The following is a 23505-nucleotide window of genomic DNA, read 5'->3' on the forward strand; positions in this document are numbered from 1 at the left end:
CAGGAGGGGAAGACCCTCTATGAGGTGGATTGATTCAGTGACTGAGGTAATCGGGATGGGTGTGTCAGAGGCAATGAGATTGGCACAGGATAGAGAACGGTTTAGGGCTGTTGTACATAGGGTCGCTATGAGTCGCAAACGACTCGATGGCACATAACAACAACAACAGCAACAACATATGCATTGTGTTTCATGCACGTACACTGTGTTCCATACAGTACTTCATTTATGTGATATTTCATTGCACTTTCTCTTTTAGGCTCTTGTGTTGTTGTTGTTGTTGTTGTTGTTAAGTGCCATCGAGTCGCAGGCGACTCATATCGACCCTATGAAAGAAAGTCCTGGACACCTCCTGTATAACTTTCATCCTCTCTCCAGGTTCATAGGGTTTCTGGAGGCAAGTTATTGTGGAAGTGGATGCCACTCCTGCTTCCAGTGCTCTTAGCTTTTAACATATGCTTGCAATATCTGTCTAATAATGATAGAGCCCCTGGGGACTGGAATACTGCAACAGGTAACAAGAATGAGACAGTGCTACTTGTATTGGCATGGCATAATGCCATGTGTATATGTTGGGGGGGGTTGTATATATGTTTTTGAAAAGAGGGAGCTCTGGTGCCTAGTGGCAAGAAGCTGCACTGCAATCCCGAAGGCACGCGGTTTGAGCAGAATGCCTAGTTTGGAGGGTTGGGCAGGATAGGCAGTCTTCTCCTGTACATTAACGGCCTCTGAAATCCTGCTGGAGAGTCAGCTATGGGTCGGTTCTGCCTCTTCAGTACACAACAACAACATTTATTTGAACAGTACCTGTTATGGGTACAAAATTCAAGAGCTTGTGCCACCAAGTTGTTTGTGACTTATAATGACTCTATATATGCAATAGCTCTGAACCCTTCCCTATCCTGGGCCCGTCTCACTGACTCTAACACACCTAATCCCTTTGCCCCATTTACCATGTCAATTCATCTCATCTGAGGTCTTCCTTTCCTGCGCTATCCCTCCACTCTTCCAAGCGTGATGTCCTTCTCCAAGGACTGGTCCCTCCTGGCCACTTGTCCAGAGTATGTGAGATGGGGCTTCAAAATCCTTGCATCCAAGGAGAAATTTGGTTTCACCCTCTCCAAAACAGACCTGTTTGTTCTCCTGGTGGTTCCATGGTATCCTCAATACCCTTCTCCAGCACCACACCTCAAAGGCATCAGTTCTTCTTCTGTCATCCTTAGTCATTGTCCAGCTCTCTGATGCATAACAAGTAATTGTGAAGACTGTGGCCTCGATCAAGAGCACTGTAGACTGACATCCTTGCTCTTCAGCACTCTGGAGAGGTCCCTCACAGCCGATTTCTCTAATGTAATTTGTCTTTTGATTTCCTGACTGCTGGTGCCAAGAGTGTTGATTGTGGAGGTGAGCAAGCTGAAATTGTCAACAACCTCAGTTTCCTCTCCATCCATCATGGTGCTGCCAGTTGGTGCCACAACAGTATACTCATTTCTAAGAAAATGAGTTATTTTTATTTAACACTCATTTTCTTTAAAACTTACATGATAACACATTGCTATAAATAATATTGTTAGGAAGGAAAAAAAAAACCCAACAGCCCAAACACAGAACAGTATATATAATGATCCCAGGCATGTAAAATGTCTATCCTATATTTGTTGCTAAATACTAAAGAAATCTCTAGAACTATGTTTTCCAGCTGGTAGCCACTAATCACATATGGCTTTCTAAATTTAAAAAATTAAAATGAAGTAAAAATTCAGAGGTACTAGTTTTAATCCTTTATCCCTAAATTATCTGTGAATTTAATCATGACTATGCCTTGGAGGTATATAAAATAATCATATCTTCTAGTCACTGTCAGTAACACTGTCACATTGTCTTCAATCTTTCCAATGTAGGGAAAACAAAGAACACCCGGTAATAGAAAAACTGGAGGTAGTCACAGTGCCCTCCCCGTCACCCAGAGGACTACCAGTGAAGCATTACGCCGTGCAGTCTCAGCTTCCAGTGTATGAGTGGCCGGATGTGGGGTCTGGAGAATACGATGTTGGAGTTGTAGCATCCTTTGGCCGGCTTTTGAGTGAGGCCCTTATTCTTAAATTTCCCTAGTAAGTCTTAGTTATAAAGAAATGCAGTATAGAAACCCCTAGCATTAAAAATGGACTTGGTATCTGAAATATGATAACTTGAACTTTCTTTACTGGATTTAGGAGGTTTTTTTATCATTAAAAGAGACTATGATACTGTGGGCGTGTTGCCAGGAGGGAACAGTCCTTGGAAAAGGACATCATGCTGGGATAGGTGGAGGGACAGAGGAGAGGAAGATGGATTGACAATGACTGTAGCAGTGGGCTCGTGCATATCAGAGGGTGGCGCAGGATAGGGCTGGGTTCAGATGTGTTTTTCACAGAGTTGCAGTGAGTAGTAATTGACTTGATGGCACTTAACCACAATGAGTAACATGACCTGTTGTCAGAATGTGCTAGGTTCCTTCCCACTTTCTCTGGGCTCTTCTCCAGCCTCATTTAAATTCCATAGCCTTTTTCTGATGGCTCCCAAATCTATCCTCCAATCCCCGAGTGCCCTCCTAATGCTAGACATTTGCCTCCTCAGCTCTGCTTGGATGTCTGATAGACATTTCACATTCAGAACACCTCTGAAACTTAAAAACCTACATTTTTCATATTTAAAAGTACCAAACCTGCTCCCCCTCAGATCTCCATCTCAGTAAATGGCAATGCTGCCCTTCTTTCTCCTTGCTCAGGTGCAGAACATTGGAGTCATCCCTGATCCCTTGTATCACACTTTATATCCAGTTCGTCAGGACATCCTGCTGGCTCTCCCTGCAAAATCTGTCTAAATGTCTCATCACTCCCACTGCTGCTGTCTCGCCTGAGCCACTGCAGTAGCCTCTTAACTGGGCATTACTACCCTTGGCCTTCTTAGGGCTTATACCATCCCAATAGCCAAGATGATTTTTTTAAAGCATGATTTCAGATCTGTCACTCCACTTGATATGTGATATTTCCTCATCTTATGCAGAATAAAAGTAAAAGTTACTGTGTTGACCTACAAGGCCCTACGCGGGTTGGTCCTCTGCTCTCACCTACTTATTGTTCCCAGTTCACTCTACTCCAGCCTCACTGACCCTTGCAGTGCCTGAACTTGCCAAGCATTTCCTTTTCCTCATTGTTCTTTCTGCCTAGGAAGTGTTTCTCCATCTCCATTGTTCATACTCTTACCTTCTAAGTCCTTGGAGTATCACTCATAATCTCTCATCTGACACTCCTTTATCCCCGTCTCTGGTTTATATTTCTCCACAGCACTTACAGATTTTACTGACAGAGTTTACAGATTTTGTTGTTGCTTATCTCCAACTTTGCACATAAGCTCCCCGAGGATAGAACTTTTGTTCCGTTTGATTCCTTGCACTTCAAATAGTGCCTGCACATTGGTTATGTTCAGTTTATATTTATTGGATAAAATAGAATAACAGTGGAGCTTAGAAATATAAAACTTCCTCACACAAATCTATAGGCGCTTCAGAGCCCTCGCATTGAAGGAGACAGCATTAAACTAATAGCAGGTTTGTGAAGTATTTAAGTTGTTCGTCAATGGATGATAGGTGTATTAAGGTAAATAAATCATTTGATGACAATTCAAGAAGCATCTGTATGCAAACTGAGTGAAGTAAGGGAGTTGTGTGACTGAATTAGAAAGTTTACATTGTCCATGAGATGCTAAGACTTAAGTGGTTTTTCTCACACAATAATGAAGAAACATAGTTTTTAAAATTTTATTTTAAAACTCCCAGATATCATGCATTGTTGTGAGCATCTTTAGAATACTAAATAGTTACTCTTGCTCTGTTTTTAACTAGGTTCTTTGTTTTCTTATGCTAAGAGAATGAATTTACTTCCACTTGGGTATTACTAGATTTAACTGTCAGTTTTTCCGAATTCTTAGAAAAATTCATTGAGGAAAAGTAGCATAGTAGTTAAGCTAGGAGTAACTAAATTGTGAGGCTTGTTTGTAACCTGATTTCTGCGTTTCAGTGGCGTATTGAATGTCCATCCCAGTTGCCTCCCAAGGTGGCGTGGTCCAGCCCCTATCATCCACACAGTCCTCCACGGAGACACAGTGACTGGAGTTACCATTATGCAAATTAGACCTAAAAGGTATAGCACATTTCCTTGATGTTTTGTGAATGTATTTCTTGAGTTTGTAGGATTGTTGAGATTTTGAATGTTGACCAAGAGTTTGAGCCAGGGGGAGCTCTGGTGGCCTAGTGGCAAGGAGCTGCAACTACAATCCTGGAGGCGCACGGTTCGAATCACCAGGTGCTCAGCCGGGAAAGGAGGGACAATCTCCTCCTGTACCAGTCAGATCTGATTTGGCGGTACACTCACACAAAAATAATAAAATAAAATTTAAAAAGAATCTAAAAAAAAAAAGAGTTTAAGCCAGGAAACTAAAATGGGTGATACTGTTTCTTTAATTCCAAAGTGCTTCCTTTGCTTTTTTCAAACTTTGGTCTTATCCTGATTTCTAACAAAAGTCTTATGACCTTTTTCTTTAAGCAATACCTCTTTAAAGTTCTTAGAAATTTTTTAATTGAATAATTGACACCTGGCCGGCCTTTTATAAAACATATCTAAGTGAGAGATGGAATTCTGTGTTTGTTCGATAGAAAAAAAGAGATGAAGGTGAGAGAAAGAAAGAAGCTGGTCCCAAGAAATGAACAGGCCTTTATAAAGCATGGTCTAAGAGGGACACCAAGTGACCTCTTGAAGAGAACATAAAAATGTCACCTGGGCAGTCAAGGACAGTTCCTTTATATAGGAGGTTTTAGGGAGGATTAGGGAGGATGGTATTAGGGTGGAGGTCCTATTAATTAACTTAGGCATGAGCTTGTGTGATCAGGCCCAGAGCCTTATCAAGATCCGGTAATGGTAGTCTGGTTTGGTCATCTTAGACATTAGCCATTATCAGGTTTCCTCAAAGAGTGATCAGGTCTGAGGCAACTGCAACATTCTTCCTCCATTGTTACTTACTATGAATCCTGGTTCTGTGGGCTTTGGTTTCTACACTGGTCAAAAATTTTTTTGGAACCTGAAATAAGGATACATTGTGTACCAATGTTATAATATTACCTTAAATTTAATTTTTATATCAGACCTACAATCTTAGAAATAATTTGTTGATAATAAACAGTTTGTTAATTATTATTAATCACCATTGTTAAAAATGGCTTATTGTGGTTGTTATGTGCCATCAAGTGAACTACGACTCACGGTGGGTCAATGAACAGCACCCTGATTTGACTTGGCAGCAGTAAGTTTAGTGGGTTTGGTTCATCAACAAATGTCTCATAGAAAAGAACAATTCATGATTTTACAAAAATGAGAAATCTGAGATTCAGGGAAAAATGAAGAGAAGAATGGGAAAAACTTGTTAATCTTTAAACCTGTGTGATTTGGTTCATTATGCTAACCAATAATTTTGTGAGTATAATTTTTCTTTTGGCACATTTTTTTTTTGTGATTTGACTGAAAGTTTACAAAGCATGTTGATGTTTTATTTATCATTCGTAGATATTTTGGGTTTATTTTAAATTTTTGGTGAAGCTTTTTTTTTCATTCTCATTCACATTGTGTTTCGTATGATCATTCACATACACTGTGTCTTATAAAATTAATCATCATTGATCTTTGCCCACTATTACCTCATCTTTTCAGATCCCCACTGGATCCTTCCTAATTCCTTCACCTGCTCCCTCCACCTGCCAAACTCTGCAACCCTATGATTTCCTCCCCTCCACCCCCCACCCCTTGTCCCATCCCCTTCTTTCTTTGGACATAATTATATACATATCTTAACTAGTTATCCTTCTGTTTTTATAATAACAGTCTTATGCAGTATTTGTCCTAAATGCTGCATTTTACTTCATCATGTGAATGTACCACAATCTCTCAATCCAGTTGTTTGTTGATGGATGTTTAGGCTGTTACTATATTCTTACTATTTTGAATAATGCTGCTATGGACATAGGTGTACAAATCTCTATTTATATCTTACTTCTGTTTTCCTTCGTGTATATTCCTAGCAGTGGAATAGCCAGGTCATATGAAATTTCTATGTTCAGCTTTTTGAGGAAACGCCAGACTGCCTTCCAGAGTAGCTGTACCATTTTATAGTCCCACCAATAGCATATGAGAGTTCCAATTTCTGCATATTCTCTCCAACATTTATTCCTTGCTGTCCTATTAAACTTTGCCACTGTTACTGGAGTGAGATAGTATCTCATAGTGGTTTTGATTTGTATCTCTTTCATTGCCAGTGATCTTGACCATTTATTCGTGTGTCTGTTGGCCATTAAAATGTCTTTGTCTGTGAATAGTCTTTCCATATCTTTTGCCCATTTTGTAATCAGGTAGTCAGTCTGTCGAGGCCCTGTAGGATTCTGTAAACTTTTTTTATGAGACCTTGTCTGATAGCTCATTGCCAAATGGTTTTTCCCACTCTATAGGTTCTCTTTTCACCCTATTGGAAAAAGTATTAGATGCACACAGGGAGTTTGTCTTTAGAAGGTCCCATTCATTGATGTGATCCTCTCCTGGTTGTGAATACACATTTGTTTTATAACGTTAATTACAATCCCTACAATCATCTTCTTATTATAGATTGCCTTTCCCTTTGCTGAATGTAATTTTTCTTTTTTAAATGAAAGGAACAGAGGTTTGGGTCTTTCCTGTTTCCTTCACCCCCTCTCTCTACCCACCAAATTGTGCAACCCTGTGATTTCTCCCCTACACATCCTCATCCCTCTGCTCTCCCCCTTCCTCCCTTGGGTCCCTATACATGTTTTACTACTTATACTCCTATTTTTACAATAATATCTTGAATGTAATTTTTCTTAATAAACATTTTATTAAAGCTCATAAGTTAAAAAAATAGAATAAACAGAACCACAGAGTTGTTATTGTTATTGTTATGTGCCGTCGAGTCGCCTGTGACTCATAGCGACCCTATGTACAACAGCCCTAAACTCCGCTCTGTCCTGTGCCAATCGCACTGTCTCTGACACTCCCATCCCAATTATCCCAGTCAGTGAATCAATCCACCTCATAGAGGGCCTTCCTCTCCTGCGCCATCCCTCCACCCTCCCAAGCATGATGTCCCTCTCTAAGGACCGGTCTCTCCTCACAACATGTCCAAAGTAAGTTAGACAGAGCCTCAGAATCCTTGCCTCCAAGGAGCCACCCGGTTTAACCCTTTCCAGGACAAATCTGTTTGTTTTCCTAGCAGTCCATGGTATTCTCAATACTCTTCTCCAGCACCACAGCTTAAAGGCATCAATTCTCCTTCTATCCTCCTTGGTCATTGTCCAACTCTCTGATGCATAACAGGTGATTGCGAAGACCATGGCCTGTATCAGACGCACCTTAGTCTCCAGAGAGACACCACTGCTCTTCAGCACTTTGGAGAGGTCCCTAACAGCAGACTTTCCCATGGCAATGCGCCTTTTAATTTCCTGGCTGCTGGTGCCAAGACTGTTGACTATGGAGCCAAGCAAACTAAAGCTGTGTACAATCTCAATCTCTTCACCATCCATCCTGATGCTGCCAATTGGTCCAGTGGTGACAATCTTTGTCTTCTTGACATTGAGCCTCAATCCATATTGTAGGCTGCAGTCCTTGACACTGCAGCAGGCGCTTCAGGTCCTCCTCAGTTTCAGCAAGCAGGGTTGTGTCATCCGCATAACGCAGATTGTTGATAAATCATCCACCAATCCTGACCTCACATTTCTCCTCATAGAGCCCAGCCTCCCGGATAATCTGTTCTGCATATAGGTTGAAAAGGTATGGAGATAGGATGCATCCCTGGCGTACGCCCTTCCCAATTTTGAACCATGCAGTGTTCCCTTGCTCTGTTCTGACGACTGCCTCCTGGTCCAAGTATAAGTTTCGCATTAGAACGATCAAGTGTTCTGGGATTCCCATTCTTCTCAGAGTCAGCCACAGTTTGTTATGATCTACACAGTCAAATGCCTTTAGATACTTAAAATATGCTGCTAATAGAAGAAACTCATGACTAATATTTATAGAACCTGCTATAGAATGTAAAATTTGTGAGGATGCAAATAGATTTCACCTCCTCACATTCTCAATGATTATAGTCAAGGTAAACCTCTTGTCTTTTAAGGAAGAAGATTTGTTGTTGTTGTTATGTGCCATCGAGTCGCTTGCGACTCATAGCGACCCTATGTACAAGAGCCCTTAAACACTGCTCTATCCTGTGCTAACCTTGCCGTCTCTGGCACACTCATTCCCACCACCCCAATCAGAGAATCAATCCATCTCATCGAGGGTCTTCCTCTCCTGCGCCGTCCATCCACGCTCCCAAACATGATGTCCCTCTCCAAAGACCAGTCCCTCCTTGCAACATGCCCAAAGTATGTCAGATGAAACTTCAGAATCCTTGACTCCAAGGAGCATTCCGGCTTCACCCCCTCCAGGACAAACCTGTTTGTTCTCCTAGCAGTCCATGGTATATTCAACACTCTTCTCCAGCACCACTGCTCAAAGGCATCAATTCTCTATCATCCCTAGTCACTGTCCAACTCTCCGATGCATAGCACGTAATTGCGAAGACTATAGCCTGGATCAGGTGCACTTAGTCTCCAGCGTGACGTTGTTGCTCTTCATTGCTCTTGAGAGGTCCCTCACAGCTGACTTTCCCAATGCAATTCATCTCTTGATTTCCTGGCTGCTGTTAACCAAGAGTGTTAGCTATGGAGCCAAGTAAACTAAAACTGCTAATCTTCTTATACATTCTTAGAAAAGAAACCCATTTTTTATATAATCTATTACTAAGAATACATATATTTATTAATTGCAGTTGAATCTGATATATAGCTGTCTACTTTCTTCCTTTAGGAAAAATGAATTTAAAATCTAAGTACTAGTGCTGGCCAATTTTTCTTCTTCCAAACTAACATTTCTCTCTCACTAACCATTAGCAGTCAAATTCCTGGCCATGGTTTAGATAAACTTTTTTTCTTTTTAAATTTATTATTAATTTCAGTAAAAATTTACAGAGACTTTGGGTTTCCGTTCATTTATTGTTGCACTTTTCCCCCTTCCTAGCCCTCCCCCCTAGTACACTACCCTCTTGTAAAAGTAAAACAAAAATTCTTCATTATTTTACACTCCACCATGTAGCCCTCACTTTAGGCTCCTGTCATGACAAAAATACCTAATCACATATCCCTTTTAAACAGTTTTCTCCCTCACCTGTTTCAATGCAGTATACATTATTGAACCCATCTTTCTCAGTCTCCCCCCAATGCCGATATCAGTCCTGTTTTACAATAGTGGCACCATGTCCTTTTGTGCTGAGATACTTCACTCAGCATAATGTCCTCCAGGGTCACCCATTTTGAATAATATTGCATGAGTTCCTTGTTTTTCAATGCAGTATAGCATTCCATTATGTGAATATGCCACAGCTTCTCTATCCATTCGTTTGTTGATGGGCACTTAGGTTTTTCCAACTCCTTGCTGTTGTGAACAAAGCTGCGATAAACATGGGTGTGCATTAGATAACCTTTTCTTTGTAAATATTCATGTAAATAAACTATTTCTTAAGAAATAGTCAATAATCATTATTATTTTTGCTTTTGGGGTTTTTCCACAGGTTTGATATAGGCCCAATTCTCAAACAGGAAACTGTCCCTGTTCCGCCAAAAAGCACCGCAAAGGACTTGGAAGCAGTATTGTCAAGACTGGGTGCTAGCATGGTACAGTTTACAATATCCCACTGCTTTGTATCCTTTTAGTGGGTTTCCTAGGTGTTTGGAACAATTTTCCAATGTGTCATTTTAATCTCCTTTTAAAATAAAAAAAAAAGAAGAATGTTTTATATTGTGGCTTTCTAAAAATTAGGTTGGCATTTGTGACCACATATAAGCCTTTGAGAACTTTTACGGAGTAGGTACTTAATAAAGGCTTTCAAATGGAATAGGTGACTTTGTATGGTCTACTAGATTTGATAACAAGGCCTCTAAAATATTCCTCCTGGTTTCACTCTCCTCACCTTCATGGTGATACAGTGGTTAAGTGACTGATTGCTGATGAATGATAGTCAGCAGCTCCGAGGGAGAAGGGGCCTGGTGATCTGCTCCCATAAAGAAAACTGCTCTGTCTTACAGGGTTGCTGAGAGTTGGAGTCACCTCTGTAGTACAAAGCAGTCTCATCCAGGTACCTGGTCTCCCGGTCACACAGAATCAACTTGTGACTCTTAGCTTTCTTCCCTCTTCTGTGTAGATGTTCCAGTAATTTGTATCCATAGGCACGGGAATTCTGCAGACCCCTGGCTATACATGATCTCCAAGTGTCTGTGGCTTTTGTAACCAGGCGGGCCTCTGTAGATGCTTAATGACTTTCATGTGTACTGGTTAATTGTATATAGAGGAAAACATTTTCACAACTATCTTATTCTAGGCAGTCACCTTGTAGATGCCATGATAATAGTGATTGCCATTTATGGAGTTTGGGCTGTGCACCAAAACCATTGTAGGTGCTTCATGGACTTTTAAAATTTTACCCTCAGAAGAAATCTTTTAGCTAGTTGTTGCAGTCTATTGTTTTACAAAGGATGATACTGAAGACTACAAAGAGGTCAGATACCTTACACAAAGACAGCTAGTAAGTAGTAGAACTAGGGCTTTAACCCAGAGCTATGAACTGGAGGCTTTATTATTCTCTGTGTGGCCTTCATTCATGGAGAGTGAGATTGTGGATAACTAAACACAGTCTGTCCAGATTTGGAAACTTGCATAGTCATGCAATGGTGCTCAGCAGCCTTTGGAAGCAAATCAGTTTCTCTGTTAAAATAAAGCACTTTGCAGAGAGCAGCATCTTTCCCAGAACTGCGCTGACTGAATACTTAACCCTCACAGCTTAAGCCAGTTTATGACCCAGCCCAGCCACACAGCTCTTTGAAAGTTCTAGGTAATCGTGTAGTACTCAATTGTAATGTCTGCTTCTGTCCTATTTGTTTTGGTCATATTGCTCTTCCTTTTTCTTTTGTAGCTTATTTCTGTTTTGGAAAATTTGCCTGAAAGTTTGAACAGTGGAAGGCCACAGCCGACTGAGGGGGTGACATATGGTGAGTGAAGGCTGTGGACCCTTACATCTAAGGCCTTATTTGGCATAATGGCATCTGAAGAATATTCTGAGTCCTTTCATTTGTTTTGATTATTTTTCTAAATAAATTTTTTATTGTGATTTTAACAAAAGTTTACAGAAAACTTGGATTTTCAATCACTTATTCATTGTTGCACATTTTCCTCCCTACTTCCCCCCACATTCACTTTTCTTTTAAAAAAACTGATTTATAGGGAGCTCTGGTGGCCTAGTGGTAAGAAACTACACTACAGTACCAGAGGCACATGGTTTGAATCTACCAGATGCTCTGCTGGAGAAGGAGGGGCAATCTCCTCCTGTACTAGCCAGATCCAATTTGATGGTACACACACACACAAAATAATAATAATAAAAAAAAATTTTAAAAACCCATTTATTGTTGCACAATTTCCTCCCTGCCCCACACCCAGGTGTCCCTTAATTTTGCCTTGAGTTGATTGCCCACTTGGCTGTCCTTTTCCATAGGAAGGTCAGTGAGGTCTCCTCCATCATAGCACATAGCCTCATGAAGAATTGGGACATTTTTTTCTGACTTGTTATTTTTAAACGTATTAGAGGATAGTACGCAGTTCAAATCCACCAGATGCTCTGCTGGAGAAGGAGGGGGCAGTCTCCTCCTGTACCAGTCAGATCTGATTTGACGGTACACGTAAAAACAATTAAAAAAAAAAAAGTATTAGAGGATAAATTGAAAAACTAGGACAATGAATACTATTTACTCCAGAATCAAGTTTTTGGCATTTGATATATTTTCTTTTGGCAGAAAGCAGAGAGTACCAGAGGAATATCTTTCTGTGTTTCATTAACTATGCAAAGGCATTCGACTGTGTGGATCACAACAAATTGTGGTTGACTCTGAGAAGAATGGGAATCCCAGAACACTTGATCGTGCTAATGAGAAACCTATACTTGGACCAAGAGGCAATTGTCAGAACAGAGCAAGGAAATACTGTATGGTTCAAAGTCAGGAGATGAGTGCATCAAGAATGCATCCTGTATCCATACCTTTTCAATCTGTATGCAGAACGGATTATTTGGGAAGCTGCATTTTTATGAGGAGGAATGTGGCATCAGGATTGGAGGAAGACTCATTAACAAACCACCTTGCTTGCTGAAACTGAAGAAAACCTTCAGTGTTTGCTGCAGAAAGTCAAGGACTGTAGTTTTCAATATGGATTGAAGCTCAACATCAAGAAGACAAAGGTTCTCCTAGTAGCAAGAAGTGCACTGCAATCCCAGAGGTACACTGTTCAAATCCACCAGATGCTGTCCTGGAGAAGGAGGGGCAATCTCCTCCTGTACCAGTCAGATCCAATTTGACAGTACACACACACAAAAATGATTTTTTTTTAAAAAAAAGACGACAAAGATTCTCACCACTGGGCCAATTGTCAGCACCATGATAGATGGAGAAGAAACTGAGGTTGTTAACAATTACAGCTTGCTCAGCTCTACAGTCAACACTCTTGGAAACAGCCATCAGGAAATCAAAAGACAAATTACATGAGGAGAATCTGCTGTCAGGGACCATTCCAGCGTTCTGAAAAGCAACAATATCACTCTAGAGACTAAGGTGTGCCTAATCCAAGCCATGTTCTTTACAATTACTTGCTATGCATCAGAGAGCTGGACGATGACTAAGGATGATAGAAGAATTGATGCCTTTGAATTACTGTGGTGCTGGAGAAGAGTCTTGAACATTCCATGGACTGTCAAAACAAATAGATCTGTCTTGGAGAGGGTGAAACCAAGTTTCTCCTTGGAGGCTAGGATTTTGAAGCTCTGTCTCACATGCTTTGGGCACGCGGTCAGGAGAGACTGGTTCTTGGAGAAGGATATCATGCTCAGAAAGGTAGAGTGACAGTGCAGGCGAGGAAGACCCTGAATCGGATGGATTTATAGAGTAATTGGGGCAATGGGGATTGATGTGTTGGAATTAATGAGACTGGCTCAAGACAGGCAGGGTTCAGAGCTGCTGTACAACGGCTGGTTGCTATGGGTCACAGGTGATTTGACTGCACATAACAATAGCAACAATGTATATGTTTTATTTATATATTTTAATTTTGACTTAACCATTTAGAAGCAAGCTTAATGACCTTTCACTCCTACTTTAGCATGTATCTTCAAATAAAAGCAAACAATTCCCTAATTGCATCTAATAAGTAGTCCATATATAAATAATCAACAATTCATGGATGTGAAACCTGACAGTCCTTCTTGCTGTTGACTTTATCTTTCAGCCCCTAAGATTTCTGCTCGTTCTAGCTGTGTAAAATGGGAGGAACAGACGTCAGAGCAAATCTTCAGACTTTATCGTGCCATTGGAAAGATAGTAAGTCAGAAGTCCAATTGCCATTTTGCCTAGTTTTGGGCTCTGGGCGGGGGGGATGTGAGGAGGAGAGAGAGACACATATAGATTGATTTTCTTTCTAATATCTTCTTTAGGAATGAATCTCATAAACTAGACTTGTTAGCTGACATTGAGTGGGCCCCTGCATAGTGCAGTGTGCAAATACACGATGGAATTGGACCGCTGTGATTCACAGGGTTCTCTCTGGCTGTTTGGAAGGAGTTTGCCAGGCCTTGTCATGTTAGTCTGCGAGCTCTCCTGAAGCCGTTCAGCATCATAGTAACCTGCAATGGAGGCTGCACATGAGTTGCCGGAGCTGGGAAATGAGCCCACTGTCTCTGACAGAAGGCAAAGCACTGCCACTGAACCACCACTGTCCCGGACAAAACTTGGGAGATTTAATATATGATTTGAAAATAAGCCTTATGTTTCATAGGAAATTTAGAAAATGCAGAACACTTTAAAATAGATACTTTGCTGTTTCAGATGAGTACGTTTTACTATCACTTGTTGGATGAGGAAAATGGAAATGAATAAAATGAATAGGTAAATGACTAACTTAGGGCTACCCAGTCACTAAATCATAAAGCTGGATTTTCTAATGCCTGATCCAGTGCACTTTCTAGTATGCCTTTTGCCTCTGCCTAACTTATTATCAAAATTTTAAACTCTTGAATTATACATATATCAGCTTATTAAATTCTCAGTTCTTTAATAAATTTATGACTTTATTTTCTTTATTCAGATAGGTTTTTGTGTTGTTTGAACCTACACTACAAGTGCGATTTTAAATGGCCCACCTCTCTTAAAGTGGGAACAGCCATTGAACTTCTACAGCATGTCTGGTTCTTTAGTGGAGATCACAGCCTCAGGCTGGAGGTGTTATTTTAATGCTGAGGAAATCGAGGCTCACTGTAGATCCTGAGTGAAGTATTGTGGAGTGGTGGTCAAGGGCCTGGTTGTGCCACTAACCAGCACGCAAGACACTGGAAAATAGCTGCCTCTCCCTGAGCCTCAGTTTCCTTGTCTGTGAAATGCAGGATTGAGGGATAGTCTGAAAATGACTGTATTCAATTTAGAAGTTTGAGAGAACTTACTTCTAACGTATATGAAATTTGATAAACCTGGAAGTCCAGTTTCAGGATTCCAGTCGAAATTTGTTATATGACCAAAATGGCATTTCACATCAAGGGGGGGAAGGGAAGACAGTGAGCTGGATTATCCAGAAAATAGCATTGGGACAACTGGCTCATGCCCTCAAGTACTCACAAGTCCTACTTTTTTATTTATCTGTTTACTTTTTATTGTGAATTGGATAAAGGGTTACAGAGCAGAGCAGTTTCCCATTCAATAGTTCACACACATTTGTTTCAGGCGTTGATTACACTTCTTCCCTGTGTTTCCTGTGTCCATTTTTCCTTCTTTCCTAATGCTTGCTATCTTCTGAACTTTGTCCTTGAGCAGCTGCTGCCTTTTTTATCTCAAATGGTTGAGTCCATGCCTCCCTGTTGGTGCTGTTCACCTTATGAACCAATTTTATTTCTTGACTGAAAACTGAGCCACAGAGATCAGTTCCGTTCCAAGCCTGCAAGGTGATTGGGGTCATAATTTGAGGGGTTCCACCAGTTTCCATCCAACCAGTAAGCTTAATCTTTTCATGTAAATTCTGTCTTTTAAAATAAAAACCAAGTCTAGGGGAATCTAGGATTTTAGTGTCAAATCTGAAATCATAAAGGGCCAGGGAAAAGCGCAGCTAGATGGTTTTTACTGTATTTAATAATTATAAAGTGTAGGTCAACCTTTCCAAGTATGTTATAAACCACTGAACTCATGGGAGAAAACACTGATTACAGTAACTCCCTAAGTATGAAAAACTTGGAAAAAAATTATTCTACCCTACATTGATTAAGGGGGTTCTGGTAGCCTAGTGCAGGAAATTGTGCTGCAGTCCCAAGGGTACACAGTTTGAGTCCACCAACTGCTTCATGGGAGAAGGATGGGCAGTCTCTTGCTATGCAATTAACTGTCTCTGAAAACCCACCAGAGAGTCAGCTATGGGTCGGTTCTGACTCAGTAGTACACAACAACACAACCCTAGATTAGAGGTCAACAAAGTAGAAAAAATATCATAACATTGTTATTGTTGTTGAATTGGACAACATGAGAATTAAACATCATATGAGAATTAAAGGCCTAATTTTATAAACATATGAAAGGCTTTAGCAAACTAATGAAGAGACAAATGGCCTAGTTTTTTAAAAAAAATAATGGGCAAAGGAACAAATAGGCAATTGACAAAGGAATAAATAAAAATTATAAGTAAATGTGAAAGTTTTTCAGCTTCACCAACAGTAAGTAGTATTAGATTGTCTTTTTATTTTTTCCACTTATCAAGGCAGATTAGCAAGAAAATGTTGATAGTCTTTAAGCTAGACATTCCACTTTAAAAAAAAAATACACGTAACTCCAGGAATAATAAAAGTCCCCTAACACATAATGGAAGGCTGTTTATTGCCACATATTTGTGGCAAGAAATTGAAAATAGCTGAGAAACTCATCCTGATAGCATTGGTTTCATAAACTGTGATGATTGTATAAACTATGATATGTTCATAAAATTCAGGGTGATATTTTATAGTCTATTCATAAATGAAGTACTGTGAAGCAGAGGAGTGAAATAGTGTCTCCTGATATGAAGAGTTGTCCTCAGTTTGTGGTCAATTACAACTCCTTACCAAATAGTATTTTCTGATTTTGTATAATTTTAGAAAAAAATATAAGGAAATGCATATTGATCAAACTGATAATGGTGATTTCCTCTGGAGATGAAAGTAAGGATATTTTAATCTCTAAAATGACTAGAATAGTACATTGGCAGAGAACTACCAGATATATAAGATGGGTTTAGAAGAAGCCATGGCACTAGAGACATTATCTCCAATGTCAGATGGATCTTGGCCGAAAGCAAAGAGTACCTGCAGAATGTCTAACTGTGCTTCATTGACTATGCAAAGGCATTTGACTGGATCACAACAAATTGTGGCTAACCTTGAGGAGAATGGGAATCCCCGAACACTTGATTGTATTCATGCAAAACCTATACTCAGACCAGAAAGCAGTCCTCAGAACAGAACAAGGAAATGCTGCAGCCTTCAAAATCAGGAATGAAGTGTGTCAGGAATGTGTCCTGTCTCCATACCTTCTCAGTCTGTATGCAGAACAGATCATTTAGGAAGCTGGGCTCTATGAGGAGGAATTTGGCATCTGAATTGGAATAAGACTCATCAACAACCTACATTCTGCAGAAGACACAATCTTGCTTGCTGTGTTTGCAGCAGAAGGTCAAGGACTGCAGTCTTCAATATGAATTGAAGCTCAACATCAAAAAAACGAAGATTCTCACCACTGGGTCAATTGGCAGCACCATGATAGATGGAGAAGAGATTGAGGTTATTAACAATTACAGCTTGTTCAGCTCCACAGTCAACATTTTCGGCACCAGCTGTCAAGAAATCAAAAGACAAATTGCACTGGGGAAATCTGCTGTCAGGGACCTCTCCAGAGTACTGAGAAGCAACAATGTCAGTCTAGAGACTAGTGCTAATCCAGGCCATGGTCTTTGCAATTACTTGCTATGCATCAGGGAGCTAGACAGTGACTAAGGATGATAGAAGAATTGATGCATTCAAGTTGTGGTGCTGGAGAAGAGTCTTGAACATATCATGGGCTGCCAAGAAAACAAGTAAATCTGTCTTGTAGAAGATGAAAACAAGTTTCTTCTTGGAGTCTAGAATTTTGAAGCTCCGTCTCCTATACTCTGGACACGTGGCGCCAGAATGAGCCGGTCCTTGGAGAACGACATCATGCTTGGAAGGGTAGAAGTGATAGCACAGGAGAGGAAGACCTAGGATGAGATGGGTTAATATAGTAACTGGGGCAAGGAGGGTAGGTGTGTCAGAGTCAGTGAGACTGGCTCAGGACAGGGCAGGCTTCAGAGCTACTGTCCATAGGTCGCTAGGAGTTGCAGATAACAACAACACAATGTTTTTTTAATAATATGATTTGTTCACATTTTATATAATGAATATAGATTTTTTTTTCAGTTAGATAGACTAGTAGGGAGATAAATATTCATTTAAAAATAACATTTAATATCTAAATTCTCAAAACTGGGCAGATGGAGGTCATGATTATATTCTGTTCTGGAAAAATTATAGACTTCATTCCCAATTCCTTTGTAATTAATGGGAAAAGACATCACACCAGATCAGCACAAAAAAGAGTAGGCATACACTAGGGATATTGTGGATCTGATTCTAGACTAACACAATAAAGCAAATATTGCAGTAAAGCAAATCACATGATTGTCCAGTGCTTATGTGATATTTACACTATATTTTAGTCTGTTAGGTACACAATAGTGTTATTACAAAGTTTGAAGTATTGTGAGAATTACTCAAATGTGACAGACACCAAAGGACCACATGTTATTAGAAAAAATGAAGCATAATAAAACAAAGTTTGCCTGTAATGATTGGAAATGATTTCTGGAAATGAAACATGGTTGTGTACTGGTTTGAGAAAAGACTGTTAACCGTTTTGCTTTTTTAAAAAAGGGAAATTATTTTTTGGATTGAGTGTGTGTCTTCCTTTACCTTCTTTAATTTTACTTGCAGATTCCACTGCAGACACTCTGGATGGATCATCCCGTTAAACTTCTGGATCTGGTCGAAGTTAGCAGTTCCATCCTTGCTGGTACTAACCTTTCAATTGCTGAAATGGAGAATGCTTTCATTATAGTCTGTTTGAAAATGTATATGTTTTACTCCAGGTCATATTTACTACTAAAAGGATTCTTTTGTTTGTTTCTGTTTCATAGAATTCTTTACTCTTATTCTTTCATTGTGCAATATTCATTCTCATTTAATCGGGCAGAACACCGTTATCCATTTCAAGCTTTGTGATTTCCTCCATTAAGATTTCAGAGAGTGCAAAATGGCTTGATTCATTTCATTCTTCTCAGTGTCATAATTAAAATCTCAGGCCGCTCAGAATCTTAGGCCAGCATAGAGCACCCCAGGCTTTCCCAGACACAGGTCCATTCTAAGGCCCGTCCGTACCCTCCTAAGAAGGTGGGCCCAAGGAACGTGAGCTGAGCTGGCCTGGTTCGGTGGTGGTTGTCGTTGTTAGGTGCCATCGAGTTGAGTACAACCAGTTGCTATGAACAACAGTTCTGAATCCTGTCCTATTGCATGCCAACCTCACACTTCCTGACACACTAGAGCCCGTTGTGGCAGTCACCGTGTTAATCCGCCTGGTTGAGGGTCTTCTCCTTTACCAATGCTCCACTCTTCCAAGCATTATGTCTGTTTCCAAGGAATAGCCTCTCCTATCAACATACCTGAAATTGTCCAGTAATCTAGGAACTTATATTTGTTTGGTCAGGTACGGAAGAGCCTATGCATTGGCCACTTTGAATCAATCACATGATTAGAACCTAGCCCTCCTGTAATTCACTCTGTGGCTGGGTAGGTGTTTATCTAAAATTGTCAGTGCCCAGATTCTGCATGTCAGAATGATTGCTGAGGGACTGGTTAAGAGTTTCTTCTTTGTAAAGAAATTATTCCTTTGAGCTCATGATGGTTACAGAGCACCTTGGCTCAGCCTTCCATCTTGTGCTACAAAATCAGGGCCTCTACAGATGTGGCCAGTCTCAGTACTGTCTCCCAAGTCAGTTGTTTCTCAAGAAATATCACAAAGTTGCATAATTTTTTATTTTTATTTTTTAGATCCAAAGTTAGCAAGACAGACTGTCATCCCAGGAACACTAGTATACCACAAACAGTCACAAATACTGCTGGTTTGTTGCAAGGTACATTTATTTACTATTTCTTACTCTCATACTTGTTTTTCTGAGCTTATAGTTTGTATAGTTATCATTTTCTTGATTAGAACTTCAACTGTCTGCCCATCTGATTGGCACTGTAATTTTCTTAAGAAAATGAACTTAACTTCTCTTAAGAAATTGTAGCATTTCTAGCATGAATTTTTGTGAGCTTTTACCAAGACATTATTCCCTGAAAATATGAAAACGATTCAGTGCTTTCTTAAAAGAAACCCAGTTTCATGAACAGGTTCTTGTGCTTGGTAACAAGTGATAATCTTAGAAAAAGATCTAGTTGAATTCCTGCAGATCATAGATCCTGCTGGCTGGGCTGCTCAACAATGGTAAGAGTGGAGAGTTATTAGATTTTTAAAAGAATTCTGGGGGCATTTCTGTTTTATGAAAATGGCATTGTCCTGAGGTGTCCCATATTCCTTCCATTTCCCGAGTTTAGGTAGGGTATTTCATGCTCAAGCAGGGATATTTGGAACGTGTGTTAGACTGAACCAAACTACGCCAGCTGTAGATAGTCAAACCCATTGCTGTCAAGTTGGAGCTGACCATCCCGTGAGTTTTTAGAGGCTGTAAATTGCATGGAAGGAGATGACCCATCTTTCTCCTGTGGAGCCATTGGTTGATTGGATCTGCCAGAGAGGCTGCCACCTTTGGATAAACCTTACAAGACCCTATGAACTGTGCCACCAGAGTTCCCTAATTGTAGACACAGAACCCCTGGGTTAACCTCCCTTTATCTCTCCTCAGTCTATTCTGGAACATTGTTTGGGGCTTGGGTGTCTTGCTGTCCTGATCTGGAACTCTGTTTTTCTCTAATAGAAAAGCCTGGGGTTGTCCAAACATAGGAGTGTGAGCCCCACCTGTTGTCACCTTAGGCAGATAGTTTCCTCCTCTAAAGGGGGTGATGATGGATCTGTCTCCCTTTTAGAGTTGTTACACTAACTGGAAGCTGGGTGGTTTGAACCCACACAGTGCCTGTGTAGGACAAACCTGAATCTGCTTCTCTCTGGACAAGTACAGGCTCAGGGCAGTAATGAACATAACATCATCCAACACCAGCAGCATGTTTTGAAGACAGTCCCAATAAGACATGTGGATATGTTCTCCTCTGAAATTTAAAGCACCATGCACATTTAATGTCATTCTTTTTCTATTCTTTGTGTTTAACATGTTGCCACACACTTTTAAATTTACGACTGTGCTTAGAAACACATCCCCCTCCCCCCGCCAATGTATTACCGTCATTTGTGGCAACATGTTAATCTGGTTTGTATAGAGCAGAGTTCAGAGCTGTTGTACATAGGAGTCACTATGAGTCACTAGCAACTCAACAGCACTTAACAATATGTATTTGTTGTCTCGATATAAAGCTTGTAGAGTCAAGGAATTGTGTATGTGTTATGTAGTATACTGCGTTTTTGCAACTAAGAATTTAGTAATGTTTATTAGTTCATTAATGTGTTTTTATGAGAAAGTTGTATAAACTAAAACTTATTTTGCTTTCTGATTTTATCATTGCTGCTTGTTTACTACTTTTGCCCTTCAGGATGGCTGGATTGGCGTTCAATCACTGATGCTCAAAAAAACACTAACAGCTACTGACTTCTACAATGGATATTTGCATCCCTGGTACCAAAAAAATTCTCAGGCTCAACCAAATCAATGCCAGTTTCAAACTCTAAGACCGCCAACAAAAAATCATCAGGGGAAAAAGTTGTTGCTATGCAACAGTGCACTAACTAGTTAGAAAGAAAGTGGGTATGAGTCTCTTAAGGACTTGTAATTTATTAAAAGCCTTATTTACAGGAATTACCTTGGGTGGTGCAAACAGCGTAATCATCACTACCCAAAGTGTTAGAGGCTCGAGTTCCTCCAAAGGTGCCTGAGAAGAAAGGCCTGGTGGTCTGTTTCTGAAAACCTACGGTGCCCAGTCTTGCAGTTCTGCTCTGGCACACACGGGGCACTGTGAGTCCCAGTCAGCTCTGTGGCAACCTTGACTTTCAAGGATGGTGACACTGTTGAAAGAAGACATTATTGTGAAAAAGATGGATTCCCTCACTTTCCATTTTTTGTTTAATGTTAATTAAGAGTAGCTTTTTCTGGGGAGCTCTGGTGGCCTAGTGGCAAGAAGCTGCACTGCAATCCCAGAGGCGCACGGTTCGAATCCACCAGATGCTCTGCCGAGGAAGGAGGGACAATCTCCTCCTGTACCAGTCAGATCTGATTTGACAGTACATGCACACACACAAATAATAAAATAAATAAATAAAAATTTAAAAAAAAAAGAGTAGCTTTTTCTACTTGAACACAGAAGCAGCTTTAAATAAAATGTTTAATAATGACAAACTAAGTGAAATTGTATTTTCCCCCAAGAGCAGAGGCAACTAACTGGTATGGGTATTTTTGTTTTGTTTTTGGGTATGGGGATGTGTGTGTGTGAGAGAGAGAGAGCGCGAGCGAGAATACATATACATGTTGTTGTATACTATTGAGTTGAACCAACCCAAAGCTGATCCTCTTAATCACAATCTCAAAGAGATTGCCCATCCTTTTCCCACAGAGGAGCTACTGGACTTGAACCATGTAACTTTGAGATTGCAGCGCAGCTTCTTACCACTAGGCCACCACAGCTCCCTATACACATATGTACATATATAAATACATATACATGTGTATGAGTGTGTGTATGTGTGTGTACATACATACATACATAAATACACTCAAGAGAGATTCTTTTATTAAAGTGAATATGTTGAATTTTTAAAATCCTTTTTCCCTGTTGACAGTGTTACCATTTTAGGAGTATTTAGTCTGCATTTCTAATTTTTAATAAGCAGTGAAGTTCATTTCATCGGTCATTTAGTTCTCATCAGGTAGTAAATATAAGGATATTTAACTTCTGTGCCATACAGATCTGTATTATAAAATCACCTTTTACATTTTCGTTTTCCTGCGTGGGATTATGCTCTTATTTATCACTTGAGAATAAGGGCTATTGAACATCTGGTCCAGGCAAACTCATGTTTTTCTGGGGGAGCTGGGTGCCTCTGTAAGAGGAAGGCGGTGCTGTGGCCATTGTTGACTTCTTCAGAATCCCCTCGCCCTTTTCACTGTGATTTGAATAAAAGTTTACAAAGTAAATTGGTTTTATTATGAGAAAAATTATTTATGTTGGCTTTTTCTACCTAGATTCCATCCGTCGACATCTTTCTCCATCTTTCATCTAGTCATTCAAAAGTGTTCATTGATAGGTTGATCATATAATCGACTATCTAACTTAAGACACGTTCATGAGTGAAAAGAGGCACTTACACTAATTACTCCAGGAAAACAGCATAAACCAGAATTTCCCAGGCAAACCCAAGTTGTCTGTTATCCTATTTATTGGAGCATTACTACAATCAGTAGCTTTTCTGCTCACTGCCAGAGAACTGAGAGTTAATAATATTGAGCATCTTCTAAATAGTGAGGAGGCAGGCATGAAGCAGATACAGTACAGCTATGTGAATGCTATAATGGAGGTAGAAAGCAAGCATTCATTCTCTCCCAGGGGGGTGAGTGCAGAGAGGCTTTCCAGAGAAAGTGAAACTTAATCCATGGTTGCAAATGATGGGTTCAGTGAGGAGACTTTGTTCTGGAAGGACACTCCAGCATGCACAGAGCACAAACACCATCTTCCTCCTTAAACCAGTTACACTCACACACACCCCTGCATGCAGTGGGGCTGGGGAAAGATAAATGGTAAGGAGGGGTGGGGTGGGGTGTGGAAACCCAGTGTTTTCAAGAAACTGCAAAATTTATATGAAATTTGACGATGGAGATAATAAATAAACTAAGTGGAGACCTGATCAGCCATAATGCGAGTTTGGACCTTGTAGGTAATACTTTTTCAAAATTGTTATAAAAACATATCCCAACATTTAGTAACAGTAGACTTTTAGGTGCAACACTGTGCCCTTCACCAGAGGTCTTTGGTAGCAAAAGACTAACTAGATCTGCATTTGGAAAGATAACCACTAGTCAAAGTTTGCAATAGTTT

The 23505-nt window shown here is 40.1% G+C and overlaps 1 protein-coding gene across 1 annotated transcript in view; it reads left to right on the forward strand.

Annotated features, from left to right (window-relative positions):
* MTFMT (mitochondrial methionyl-tRNA formyltransferase) overlaps positions 1-21209 on the forward strand; it is a 24690-nt gene extending 3481 nt beyond the window's left edge. The window contains 9 exon segments of the mRNA XM_006886695.1: positions 1902-2111; positions 4059-4181; positions 9703-9805; positions 11101-11176; positions 13458-13549; positions 18244-18322; positions 19357-19439; positions 21013-21171; positions 21174-21209. Of these exon segments, the coding sequence (XP_006886757.1) occupies positions 1902-2111; positions 4059-4181; positions 9703-9805; positions 11101-11176; positions 13458-13549; positions 18244-18322; positions 19357-19439; positions 21013-21171; positions 21174-21209 (961 nt within the window).
* Positions 21210-23505: the final 2296 nt, after the last annotated feature.

The sequence above is a fragment of the Elephantulus edwardii genome, unplaced genomic scaffold (genome assembly GCF_000299155.1).
Source record: "Elephantulus edwardii isolate Elephantulus edwardi_28Jun2011 unplaced genomic scaffold, EleEdw1.0 scaffold00050, whole genome shotgun sequence".
Taxonomy (NCBI): domain Eukaryota; kingdom Metazoa; phylum Chordata; class Mammalia; order Macroscelidea; family Macroscelididae; genus Elephantulus; species Elephantulus edwardii.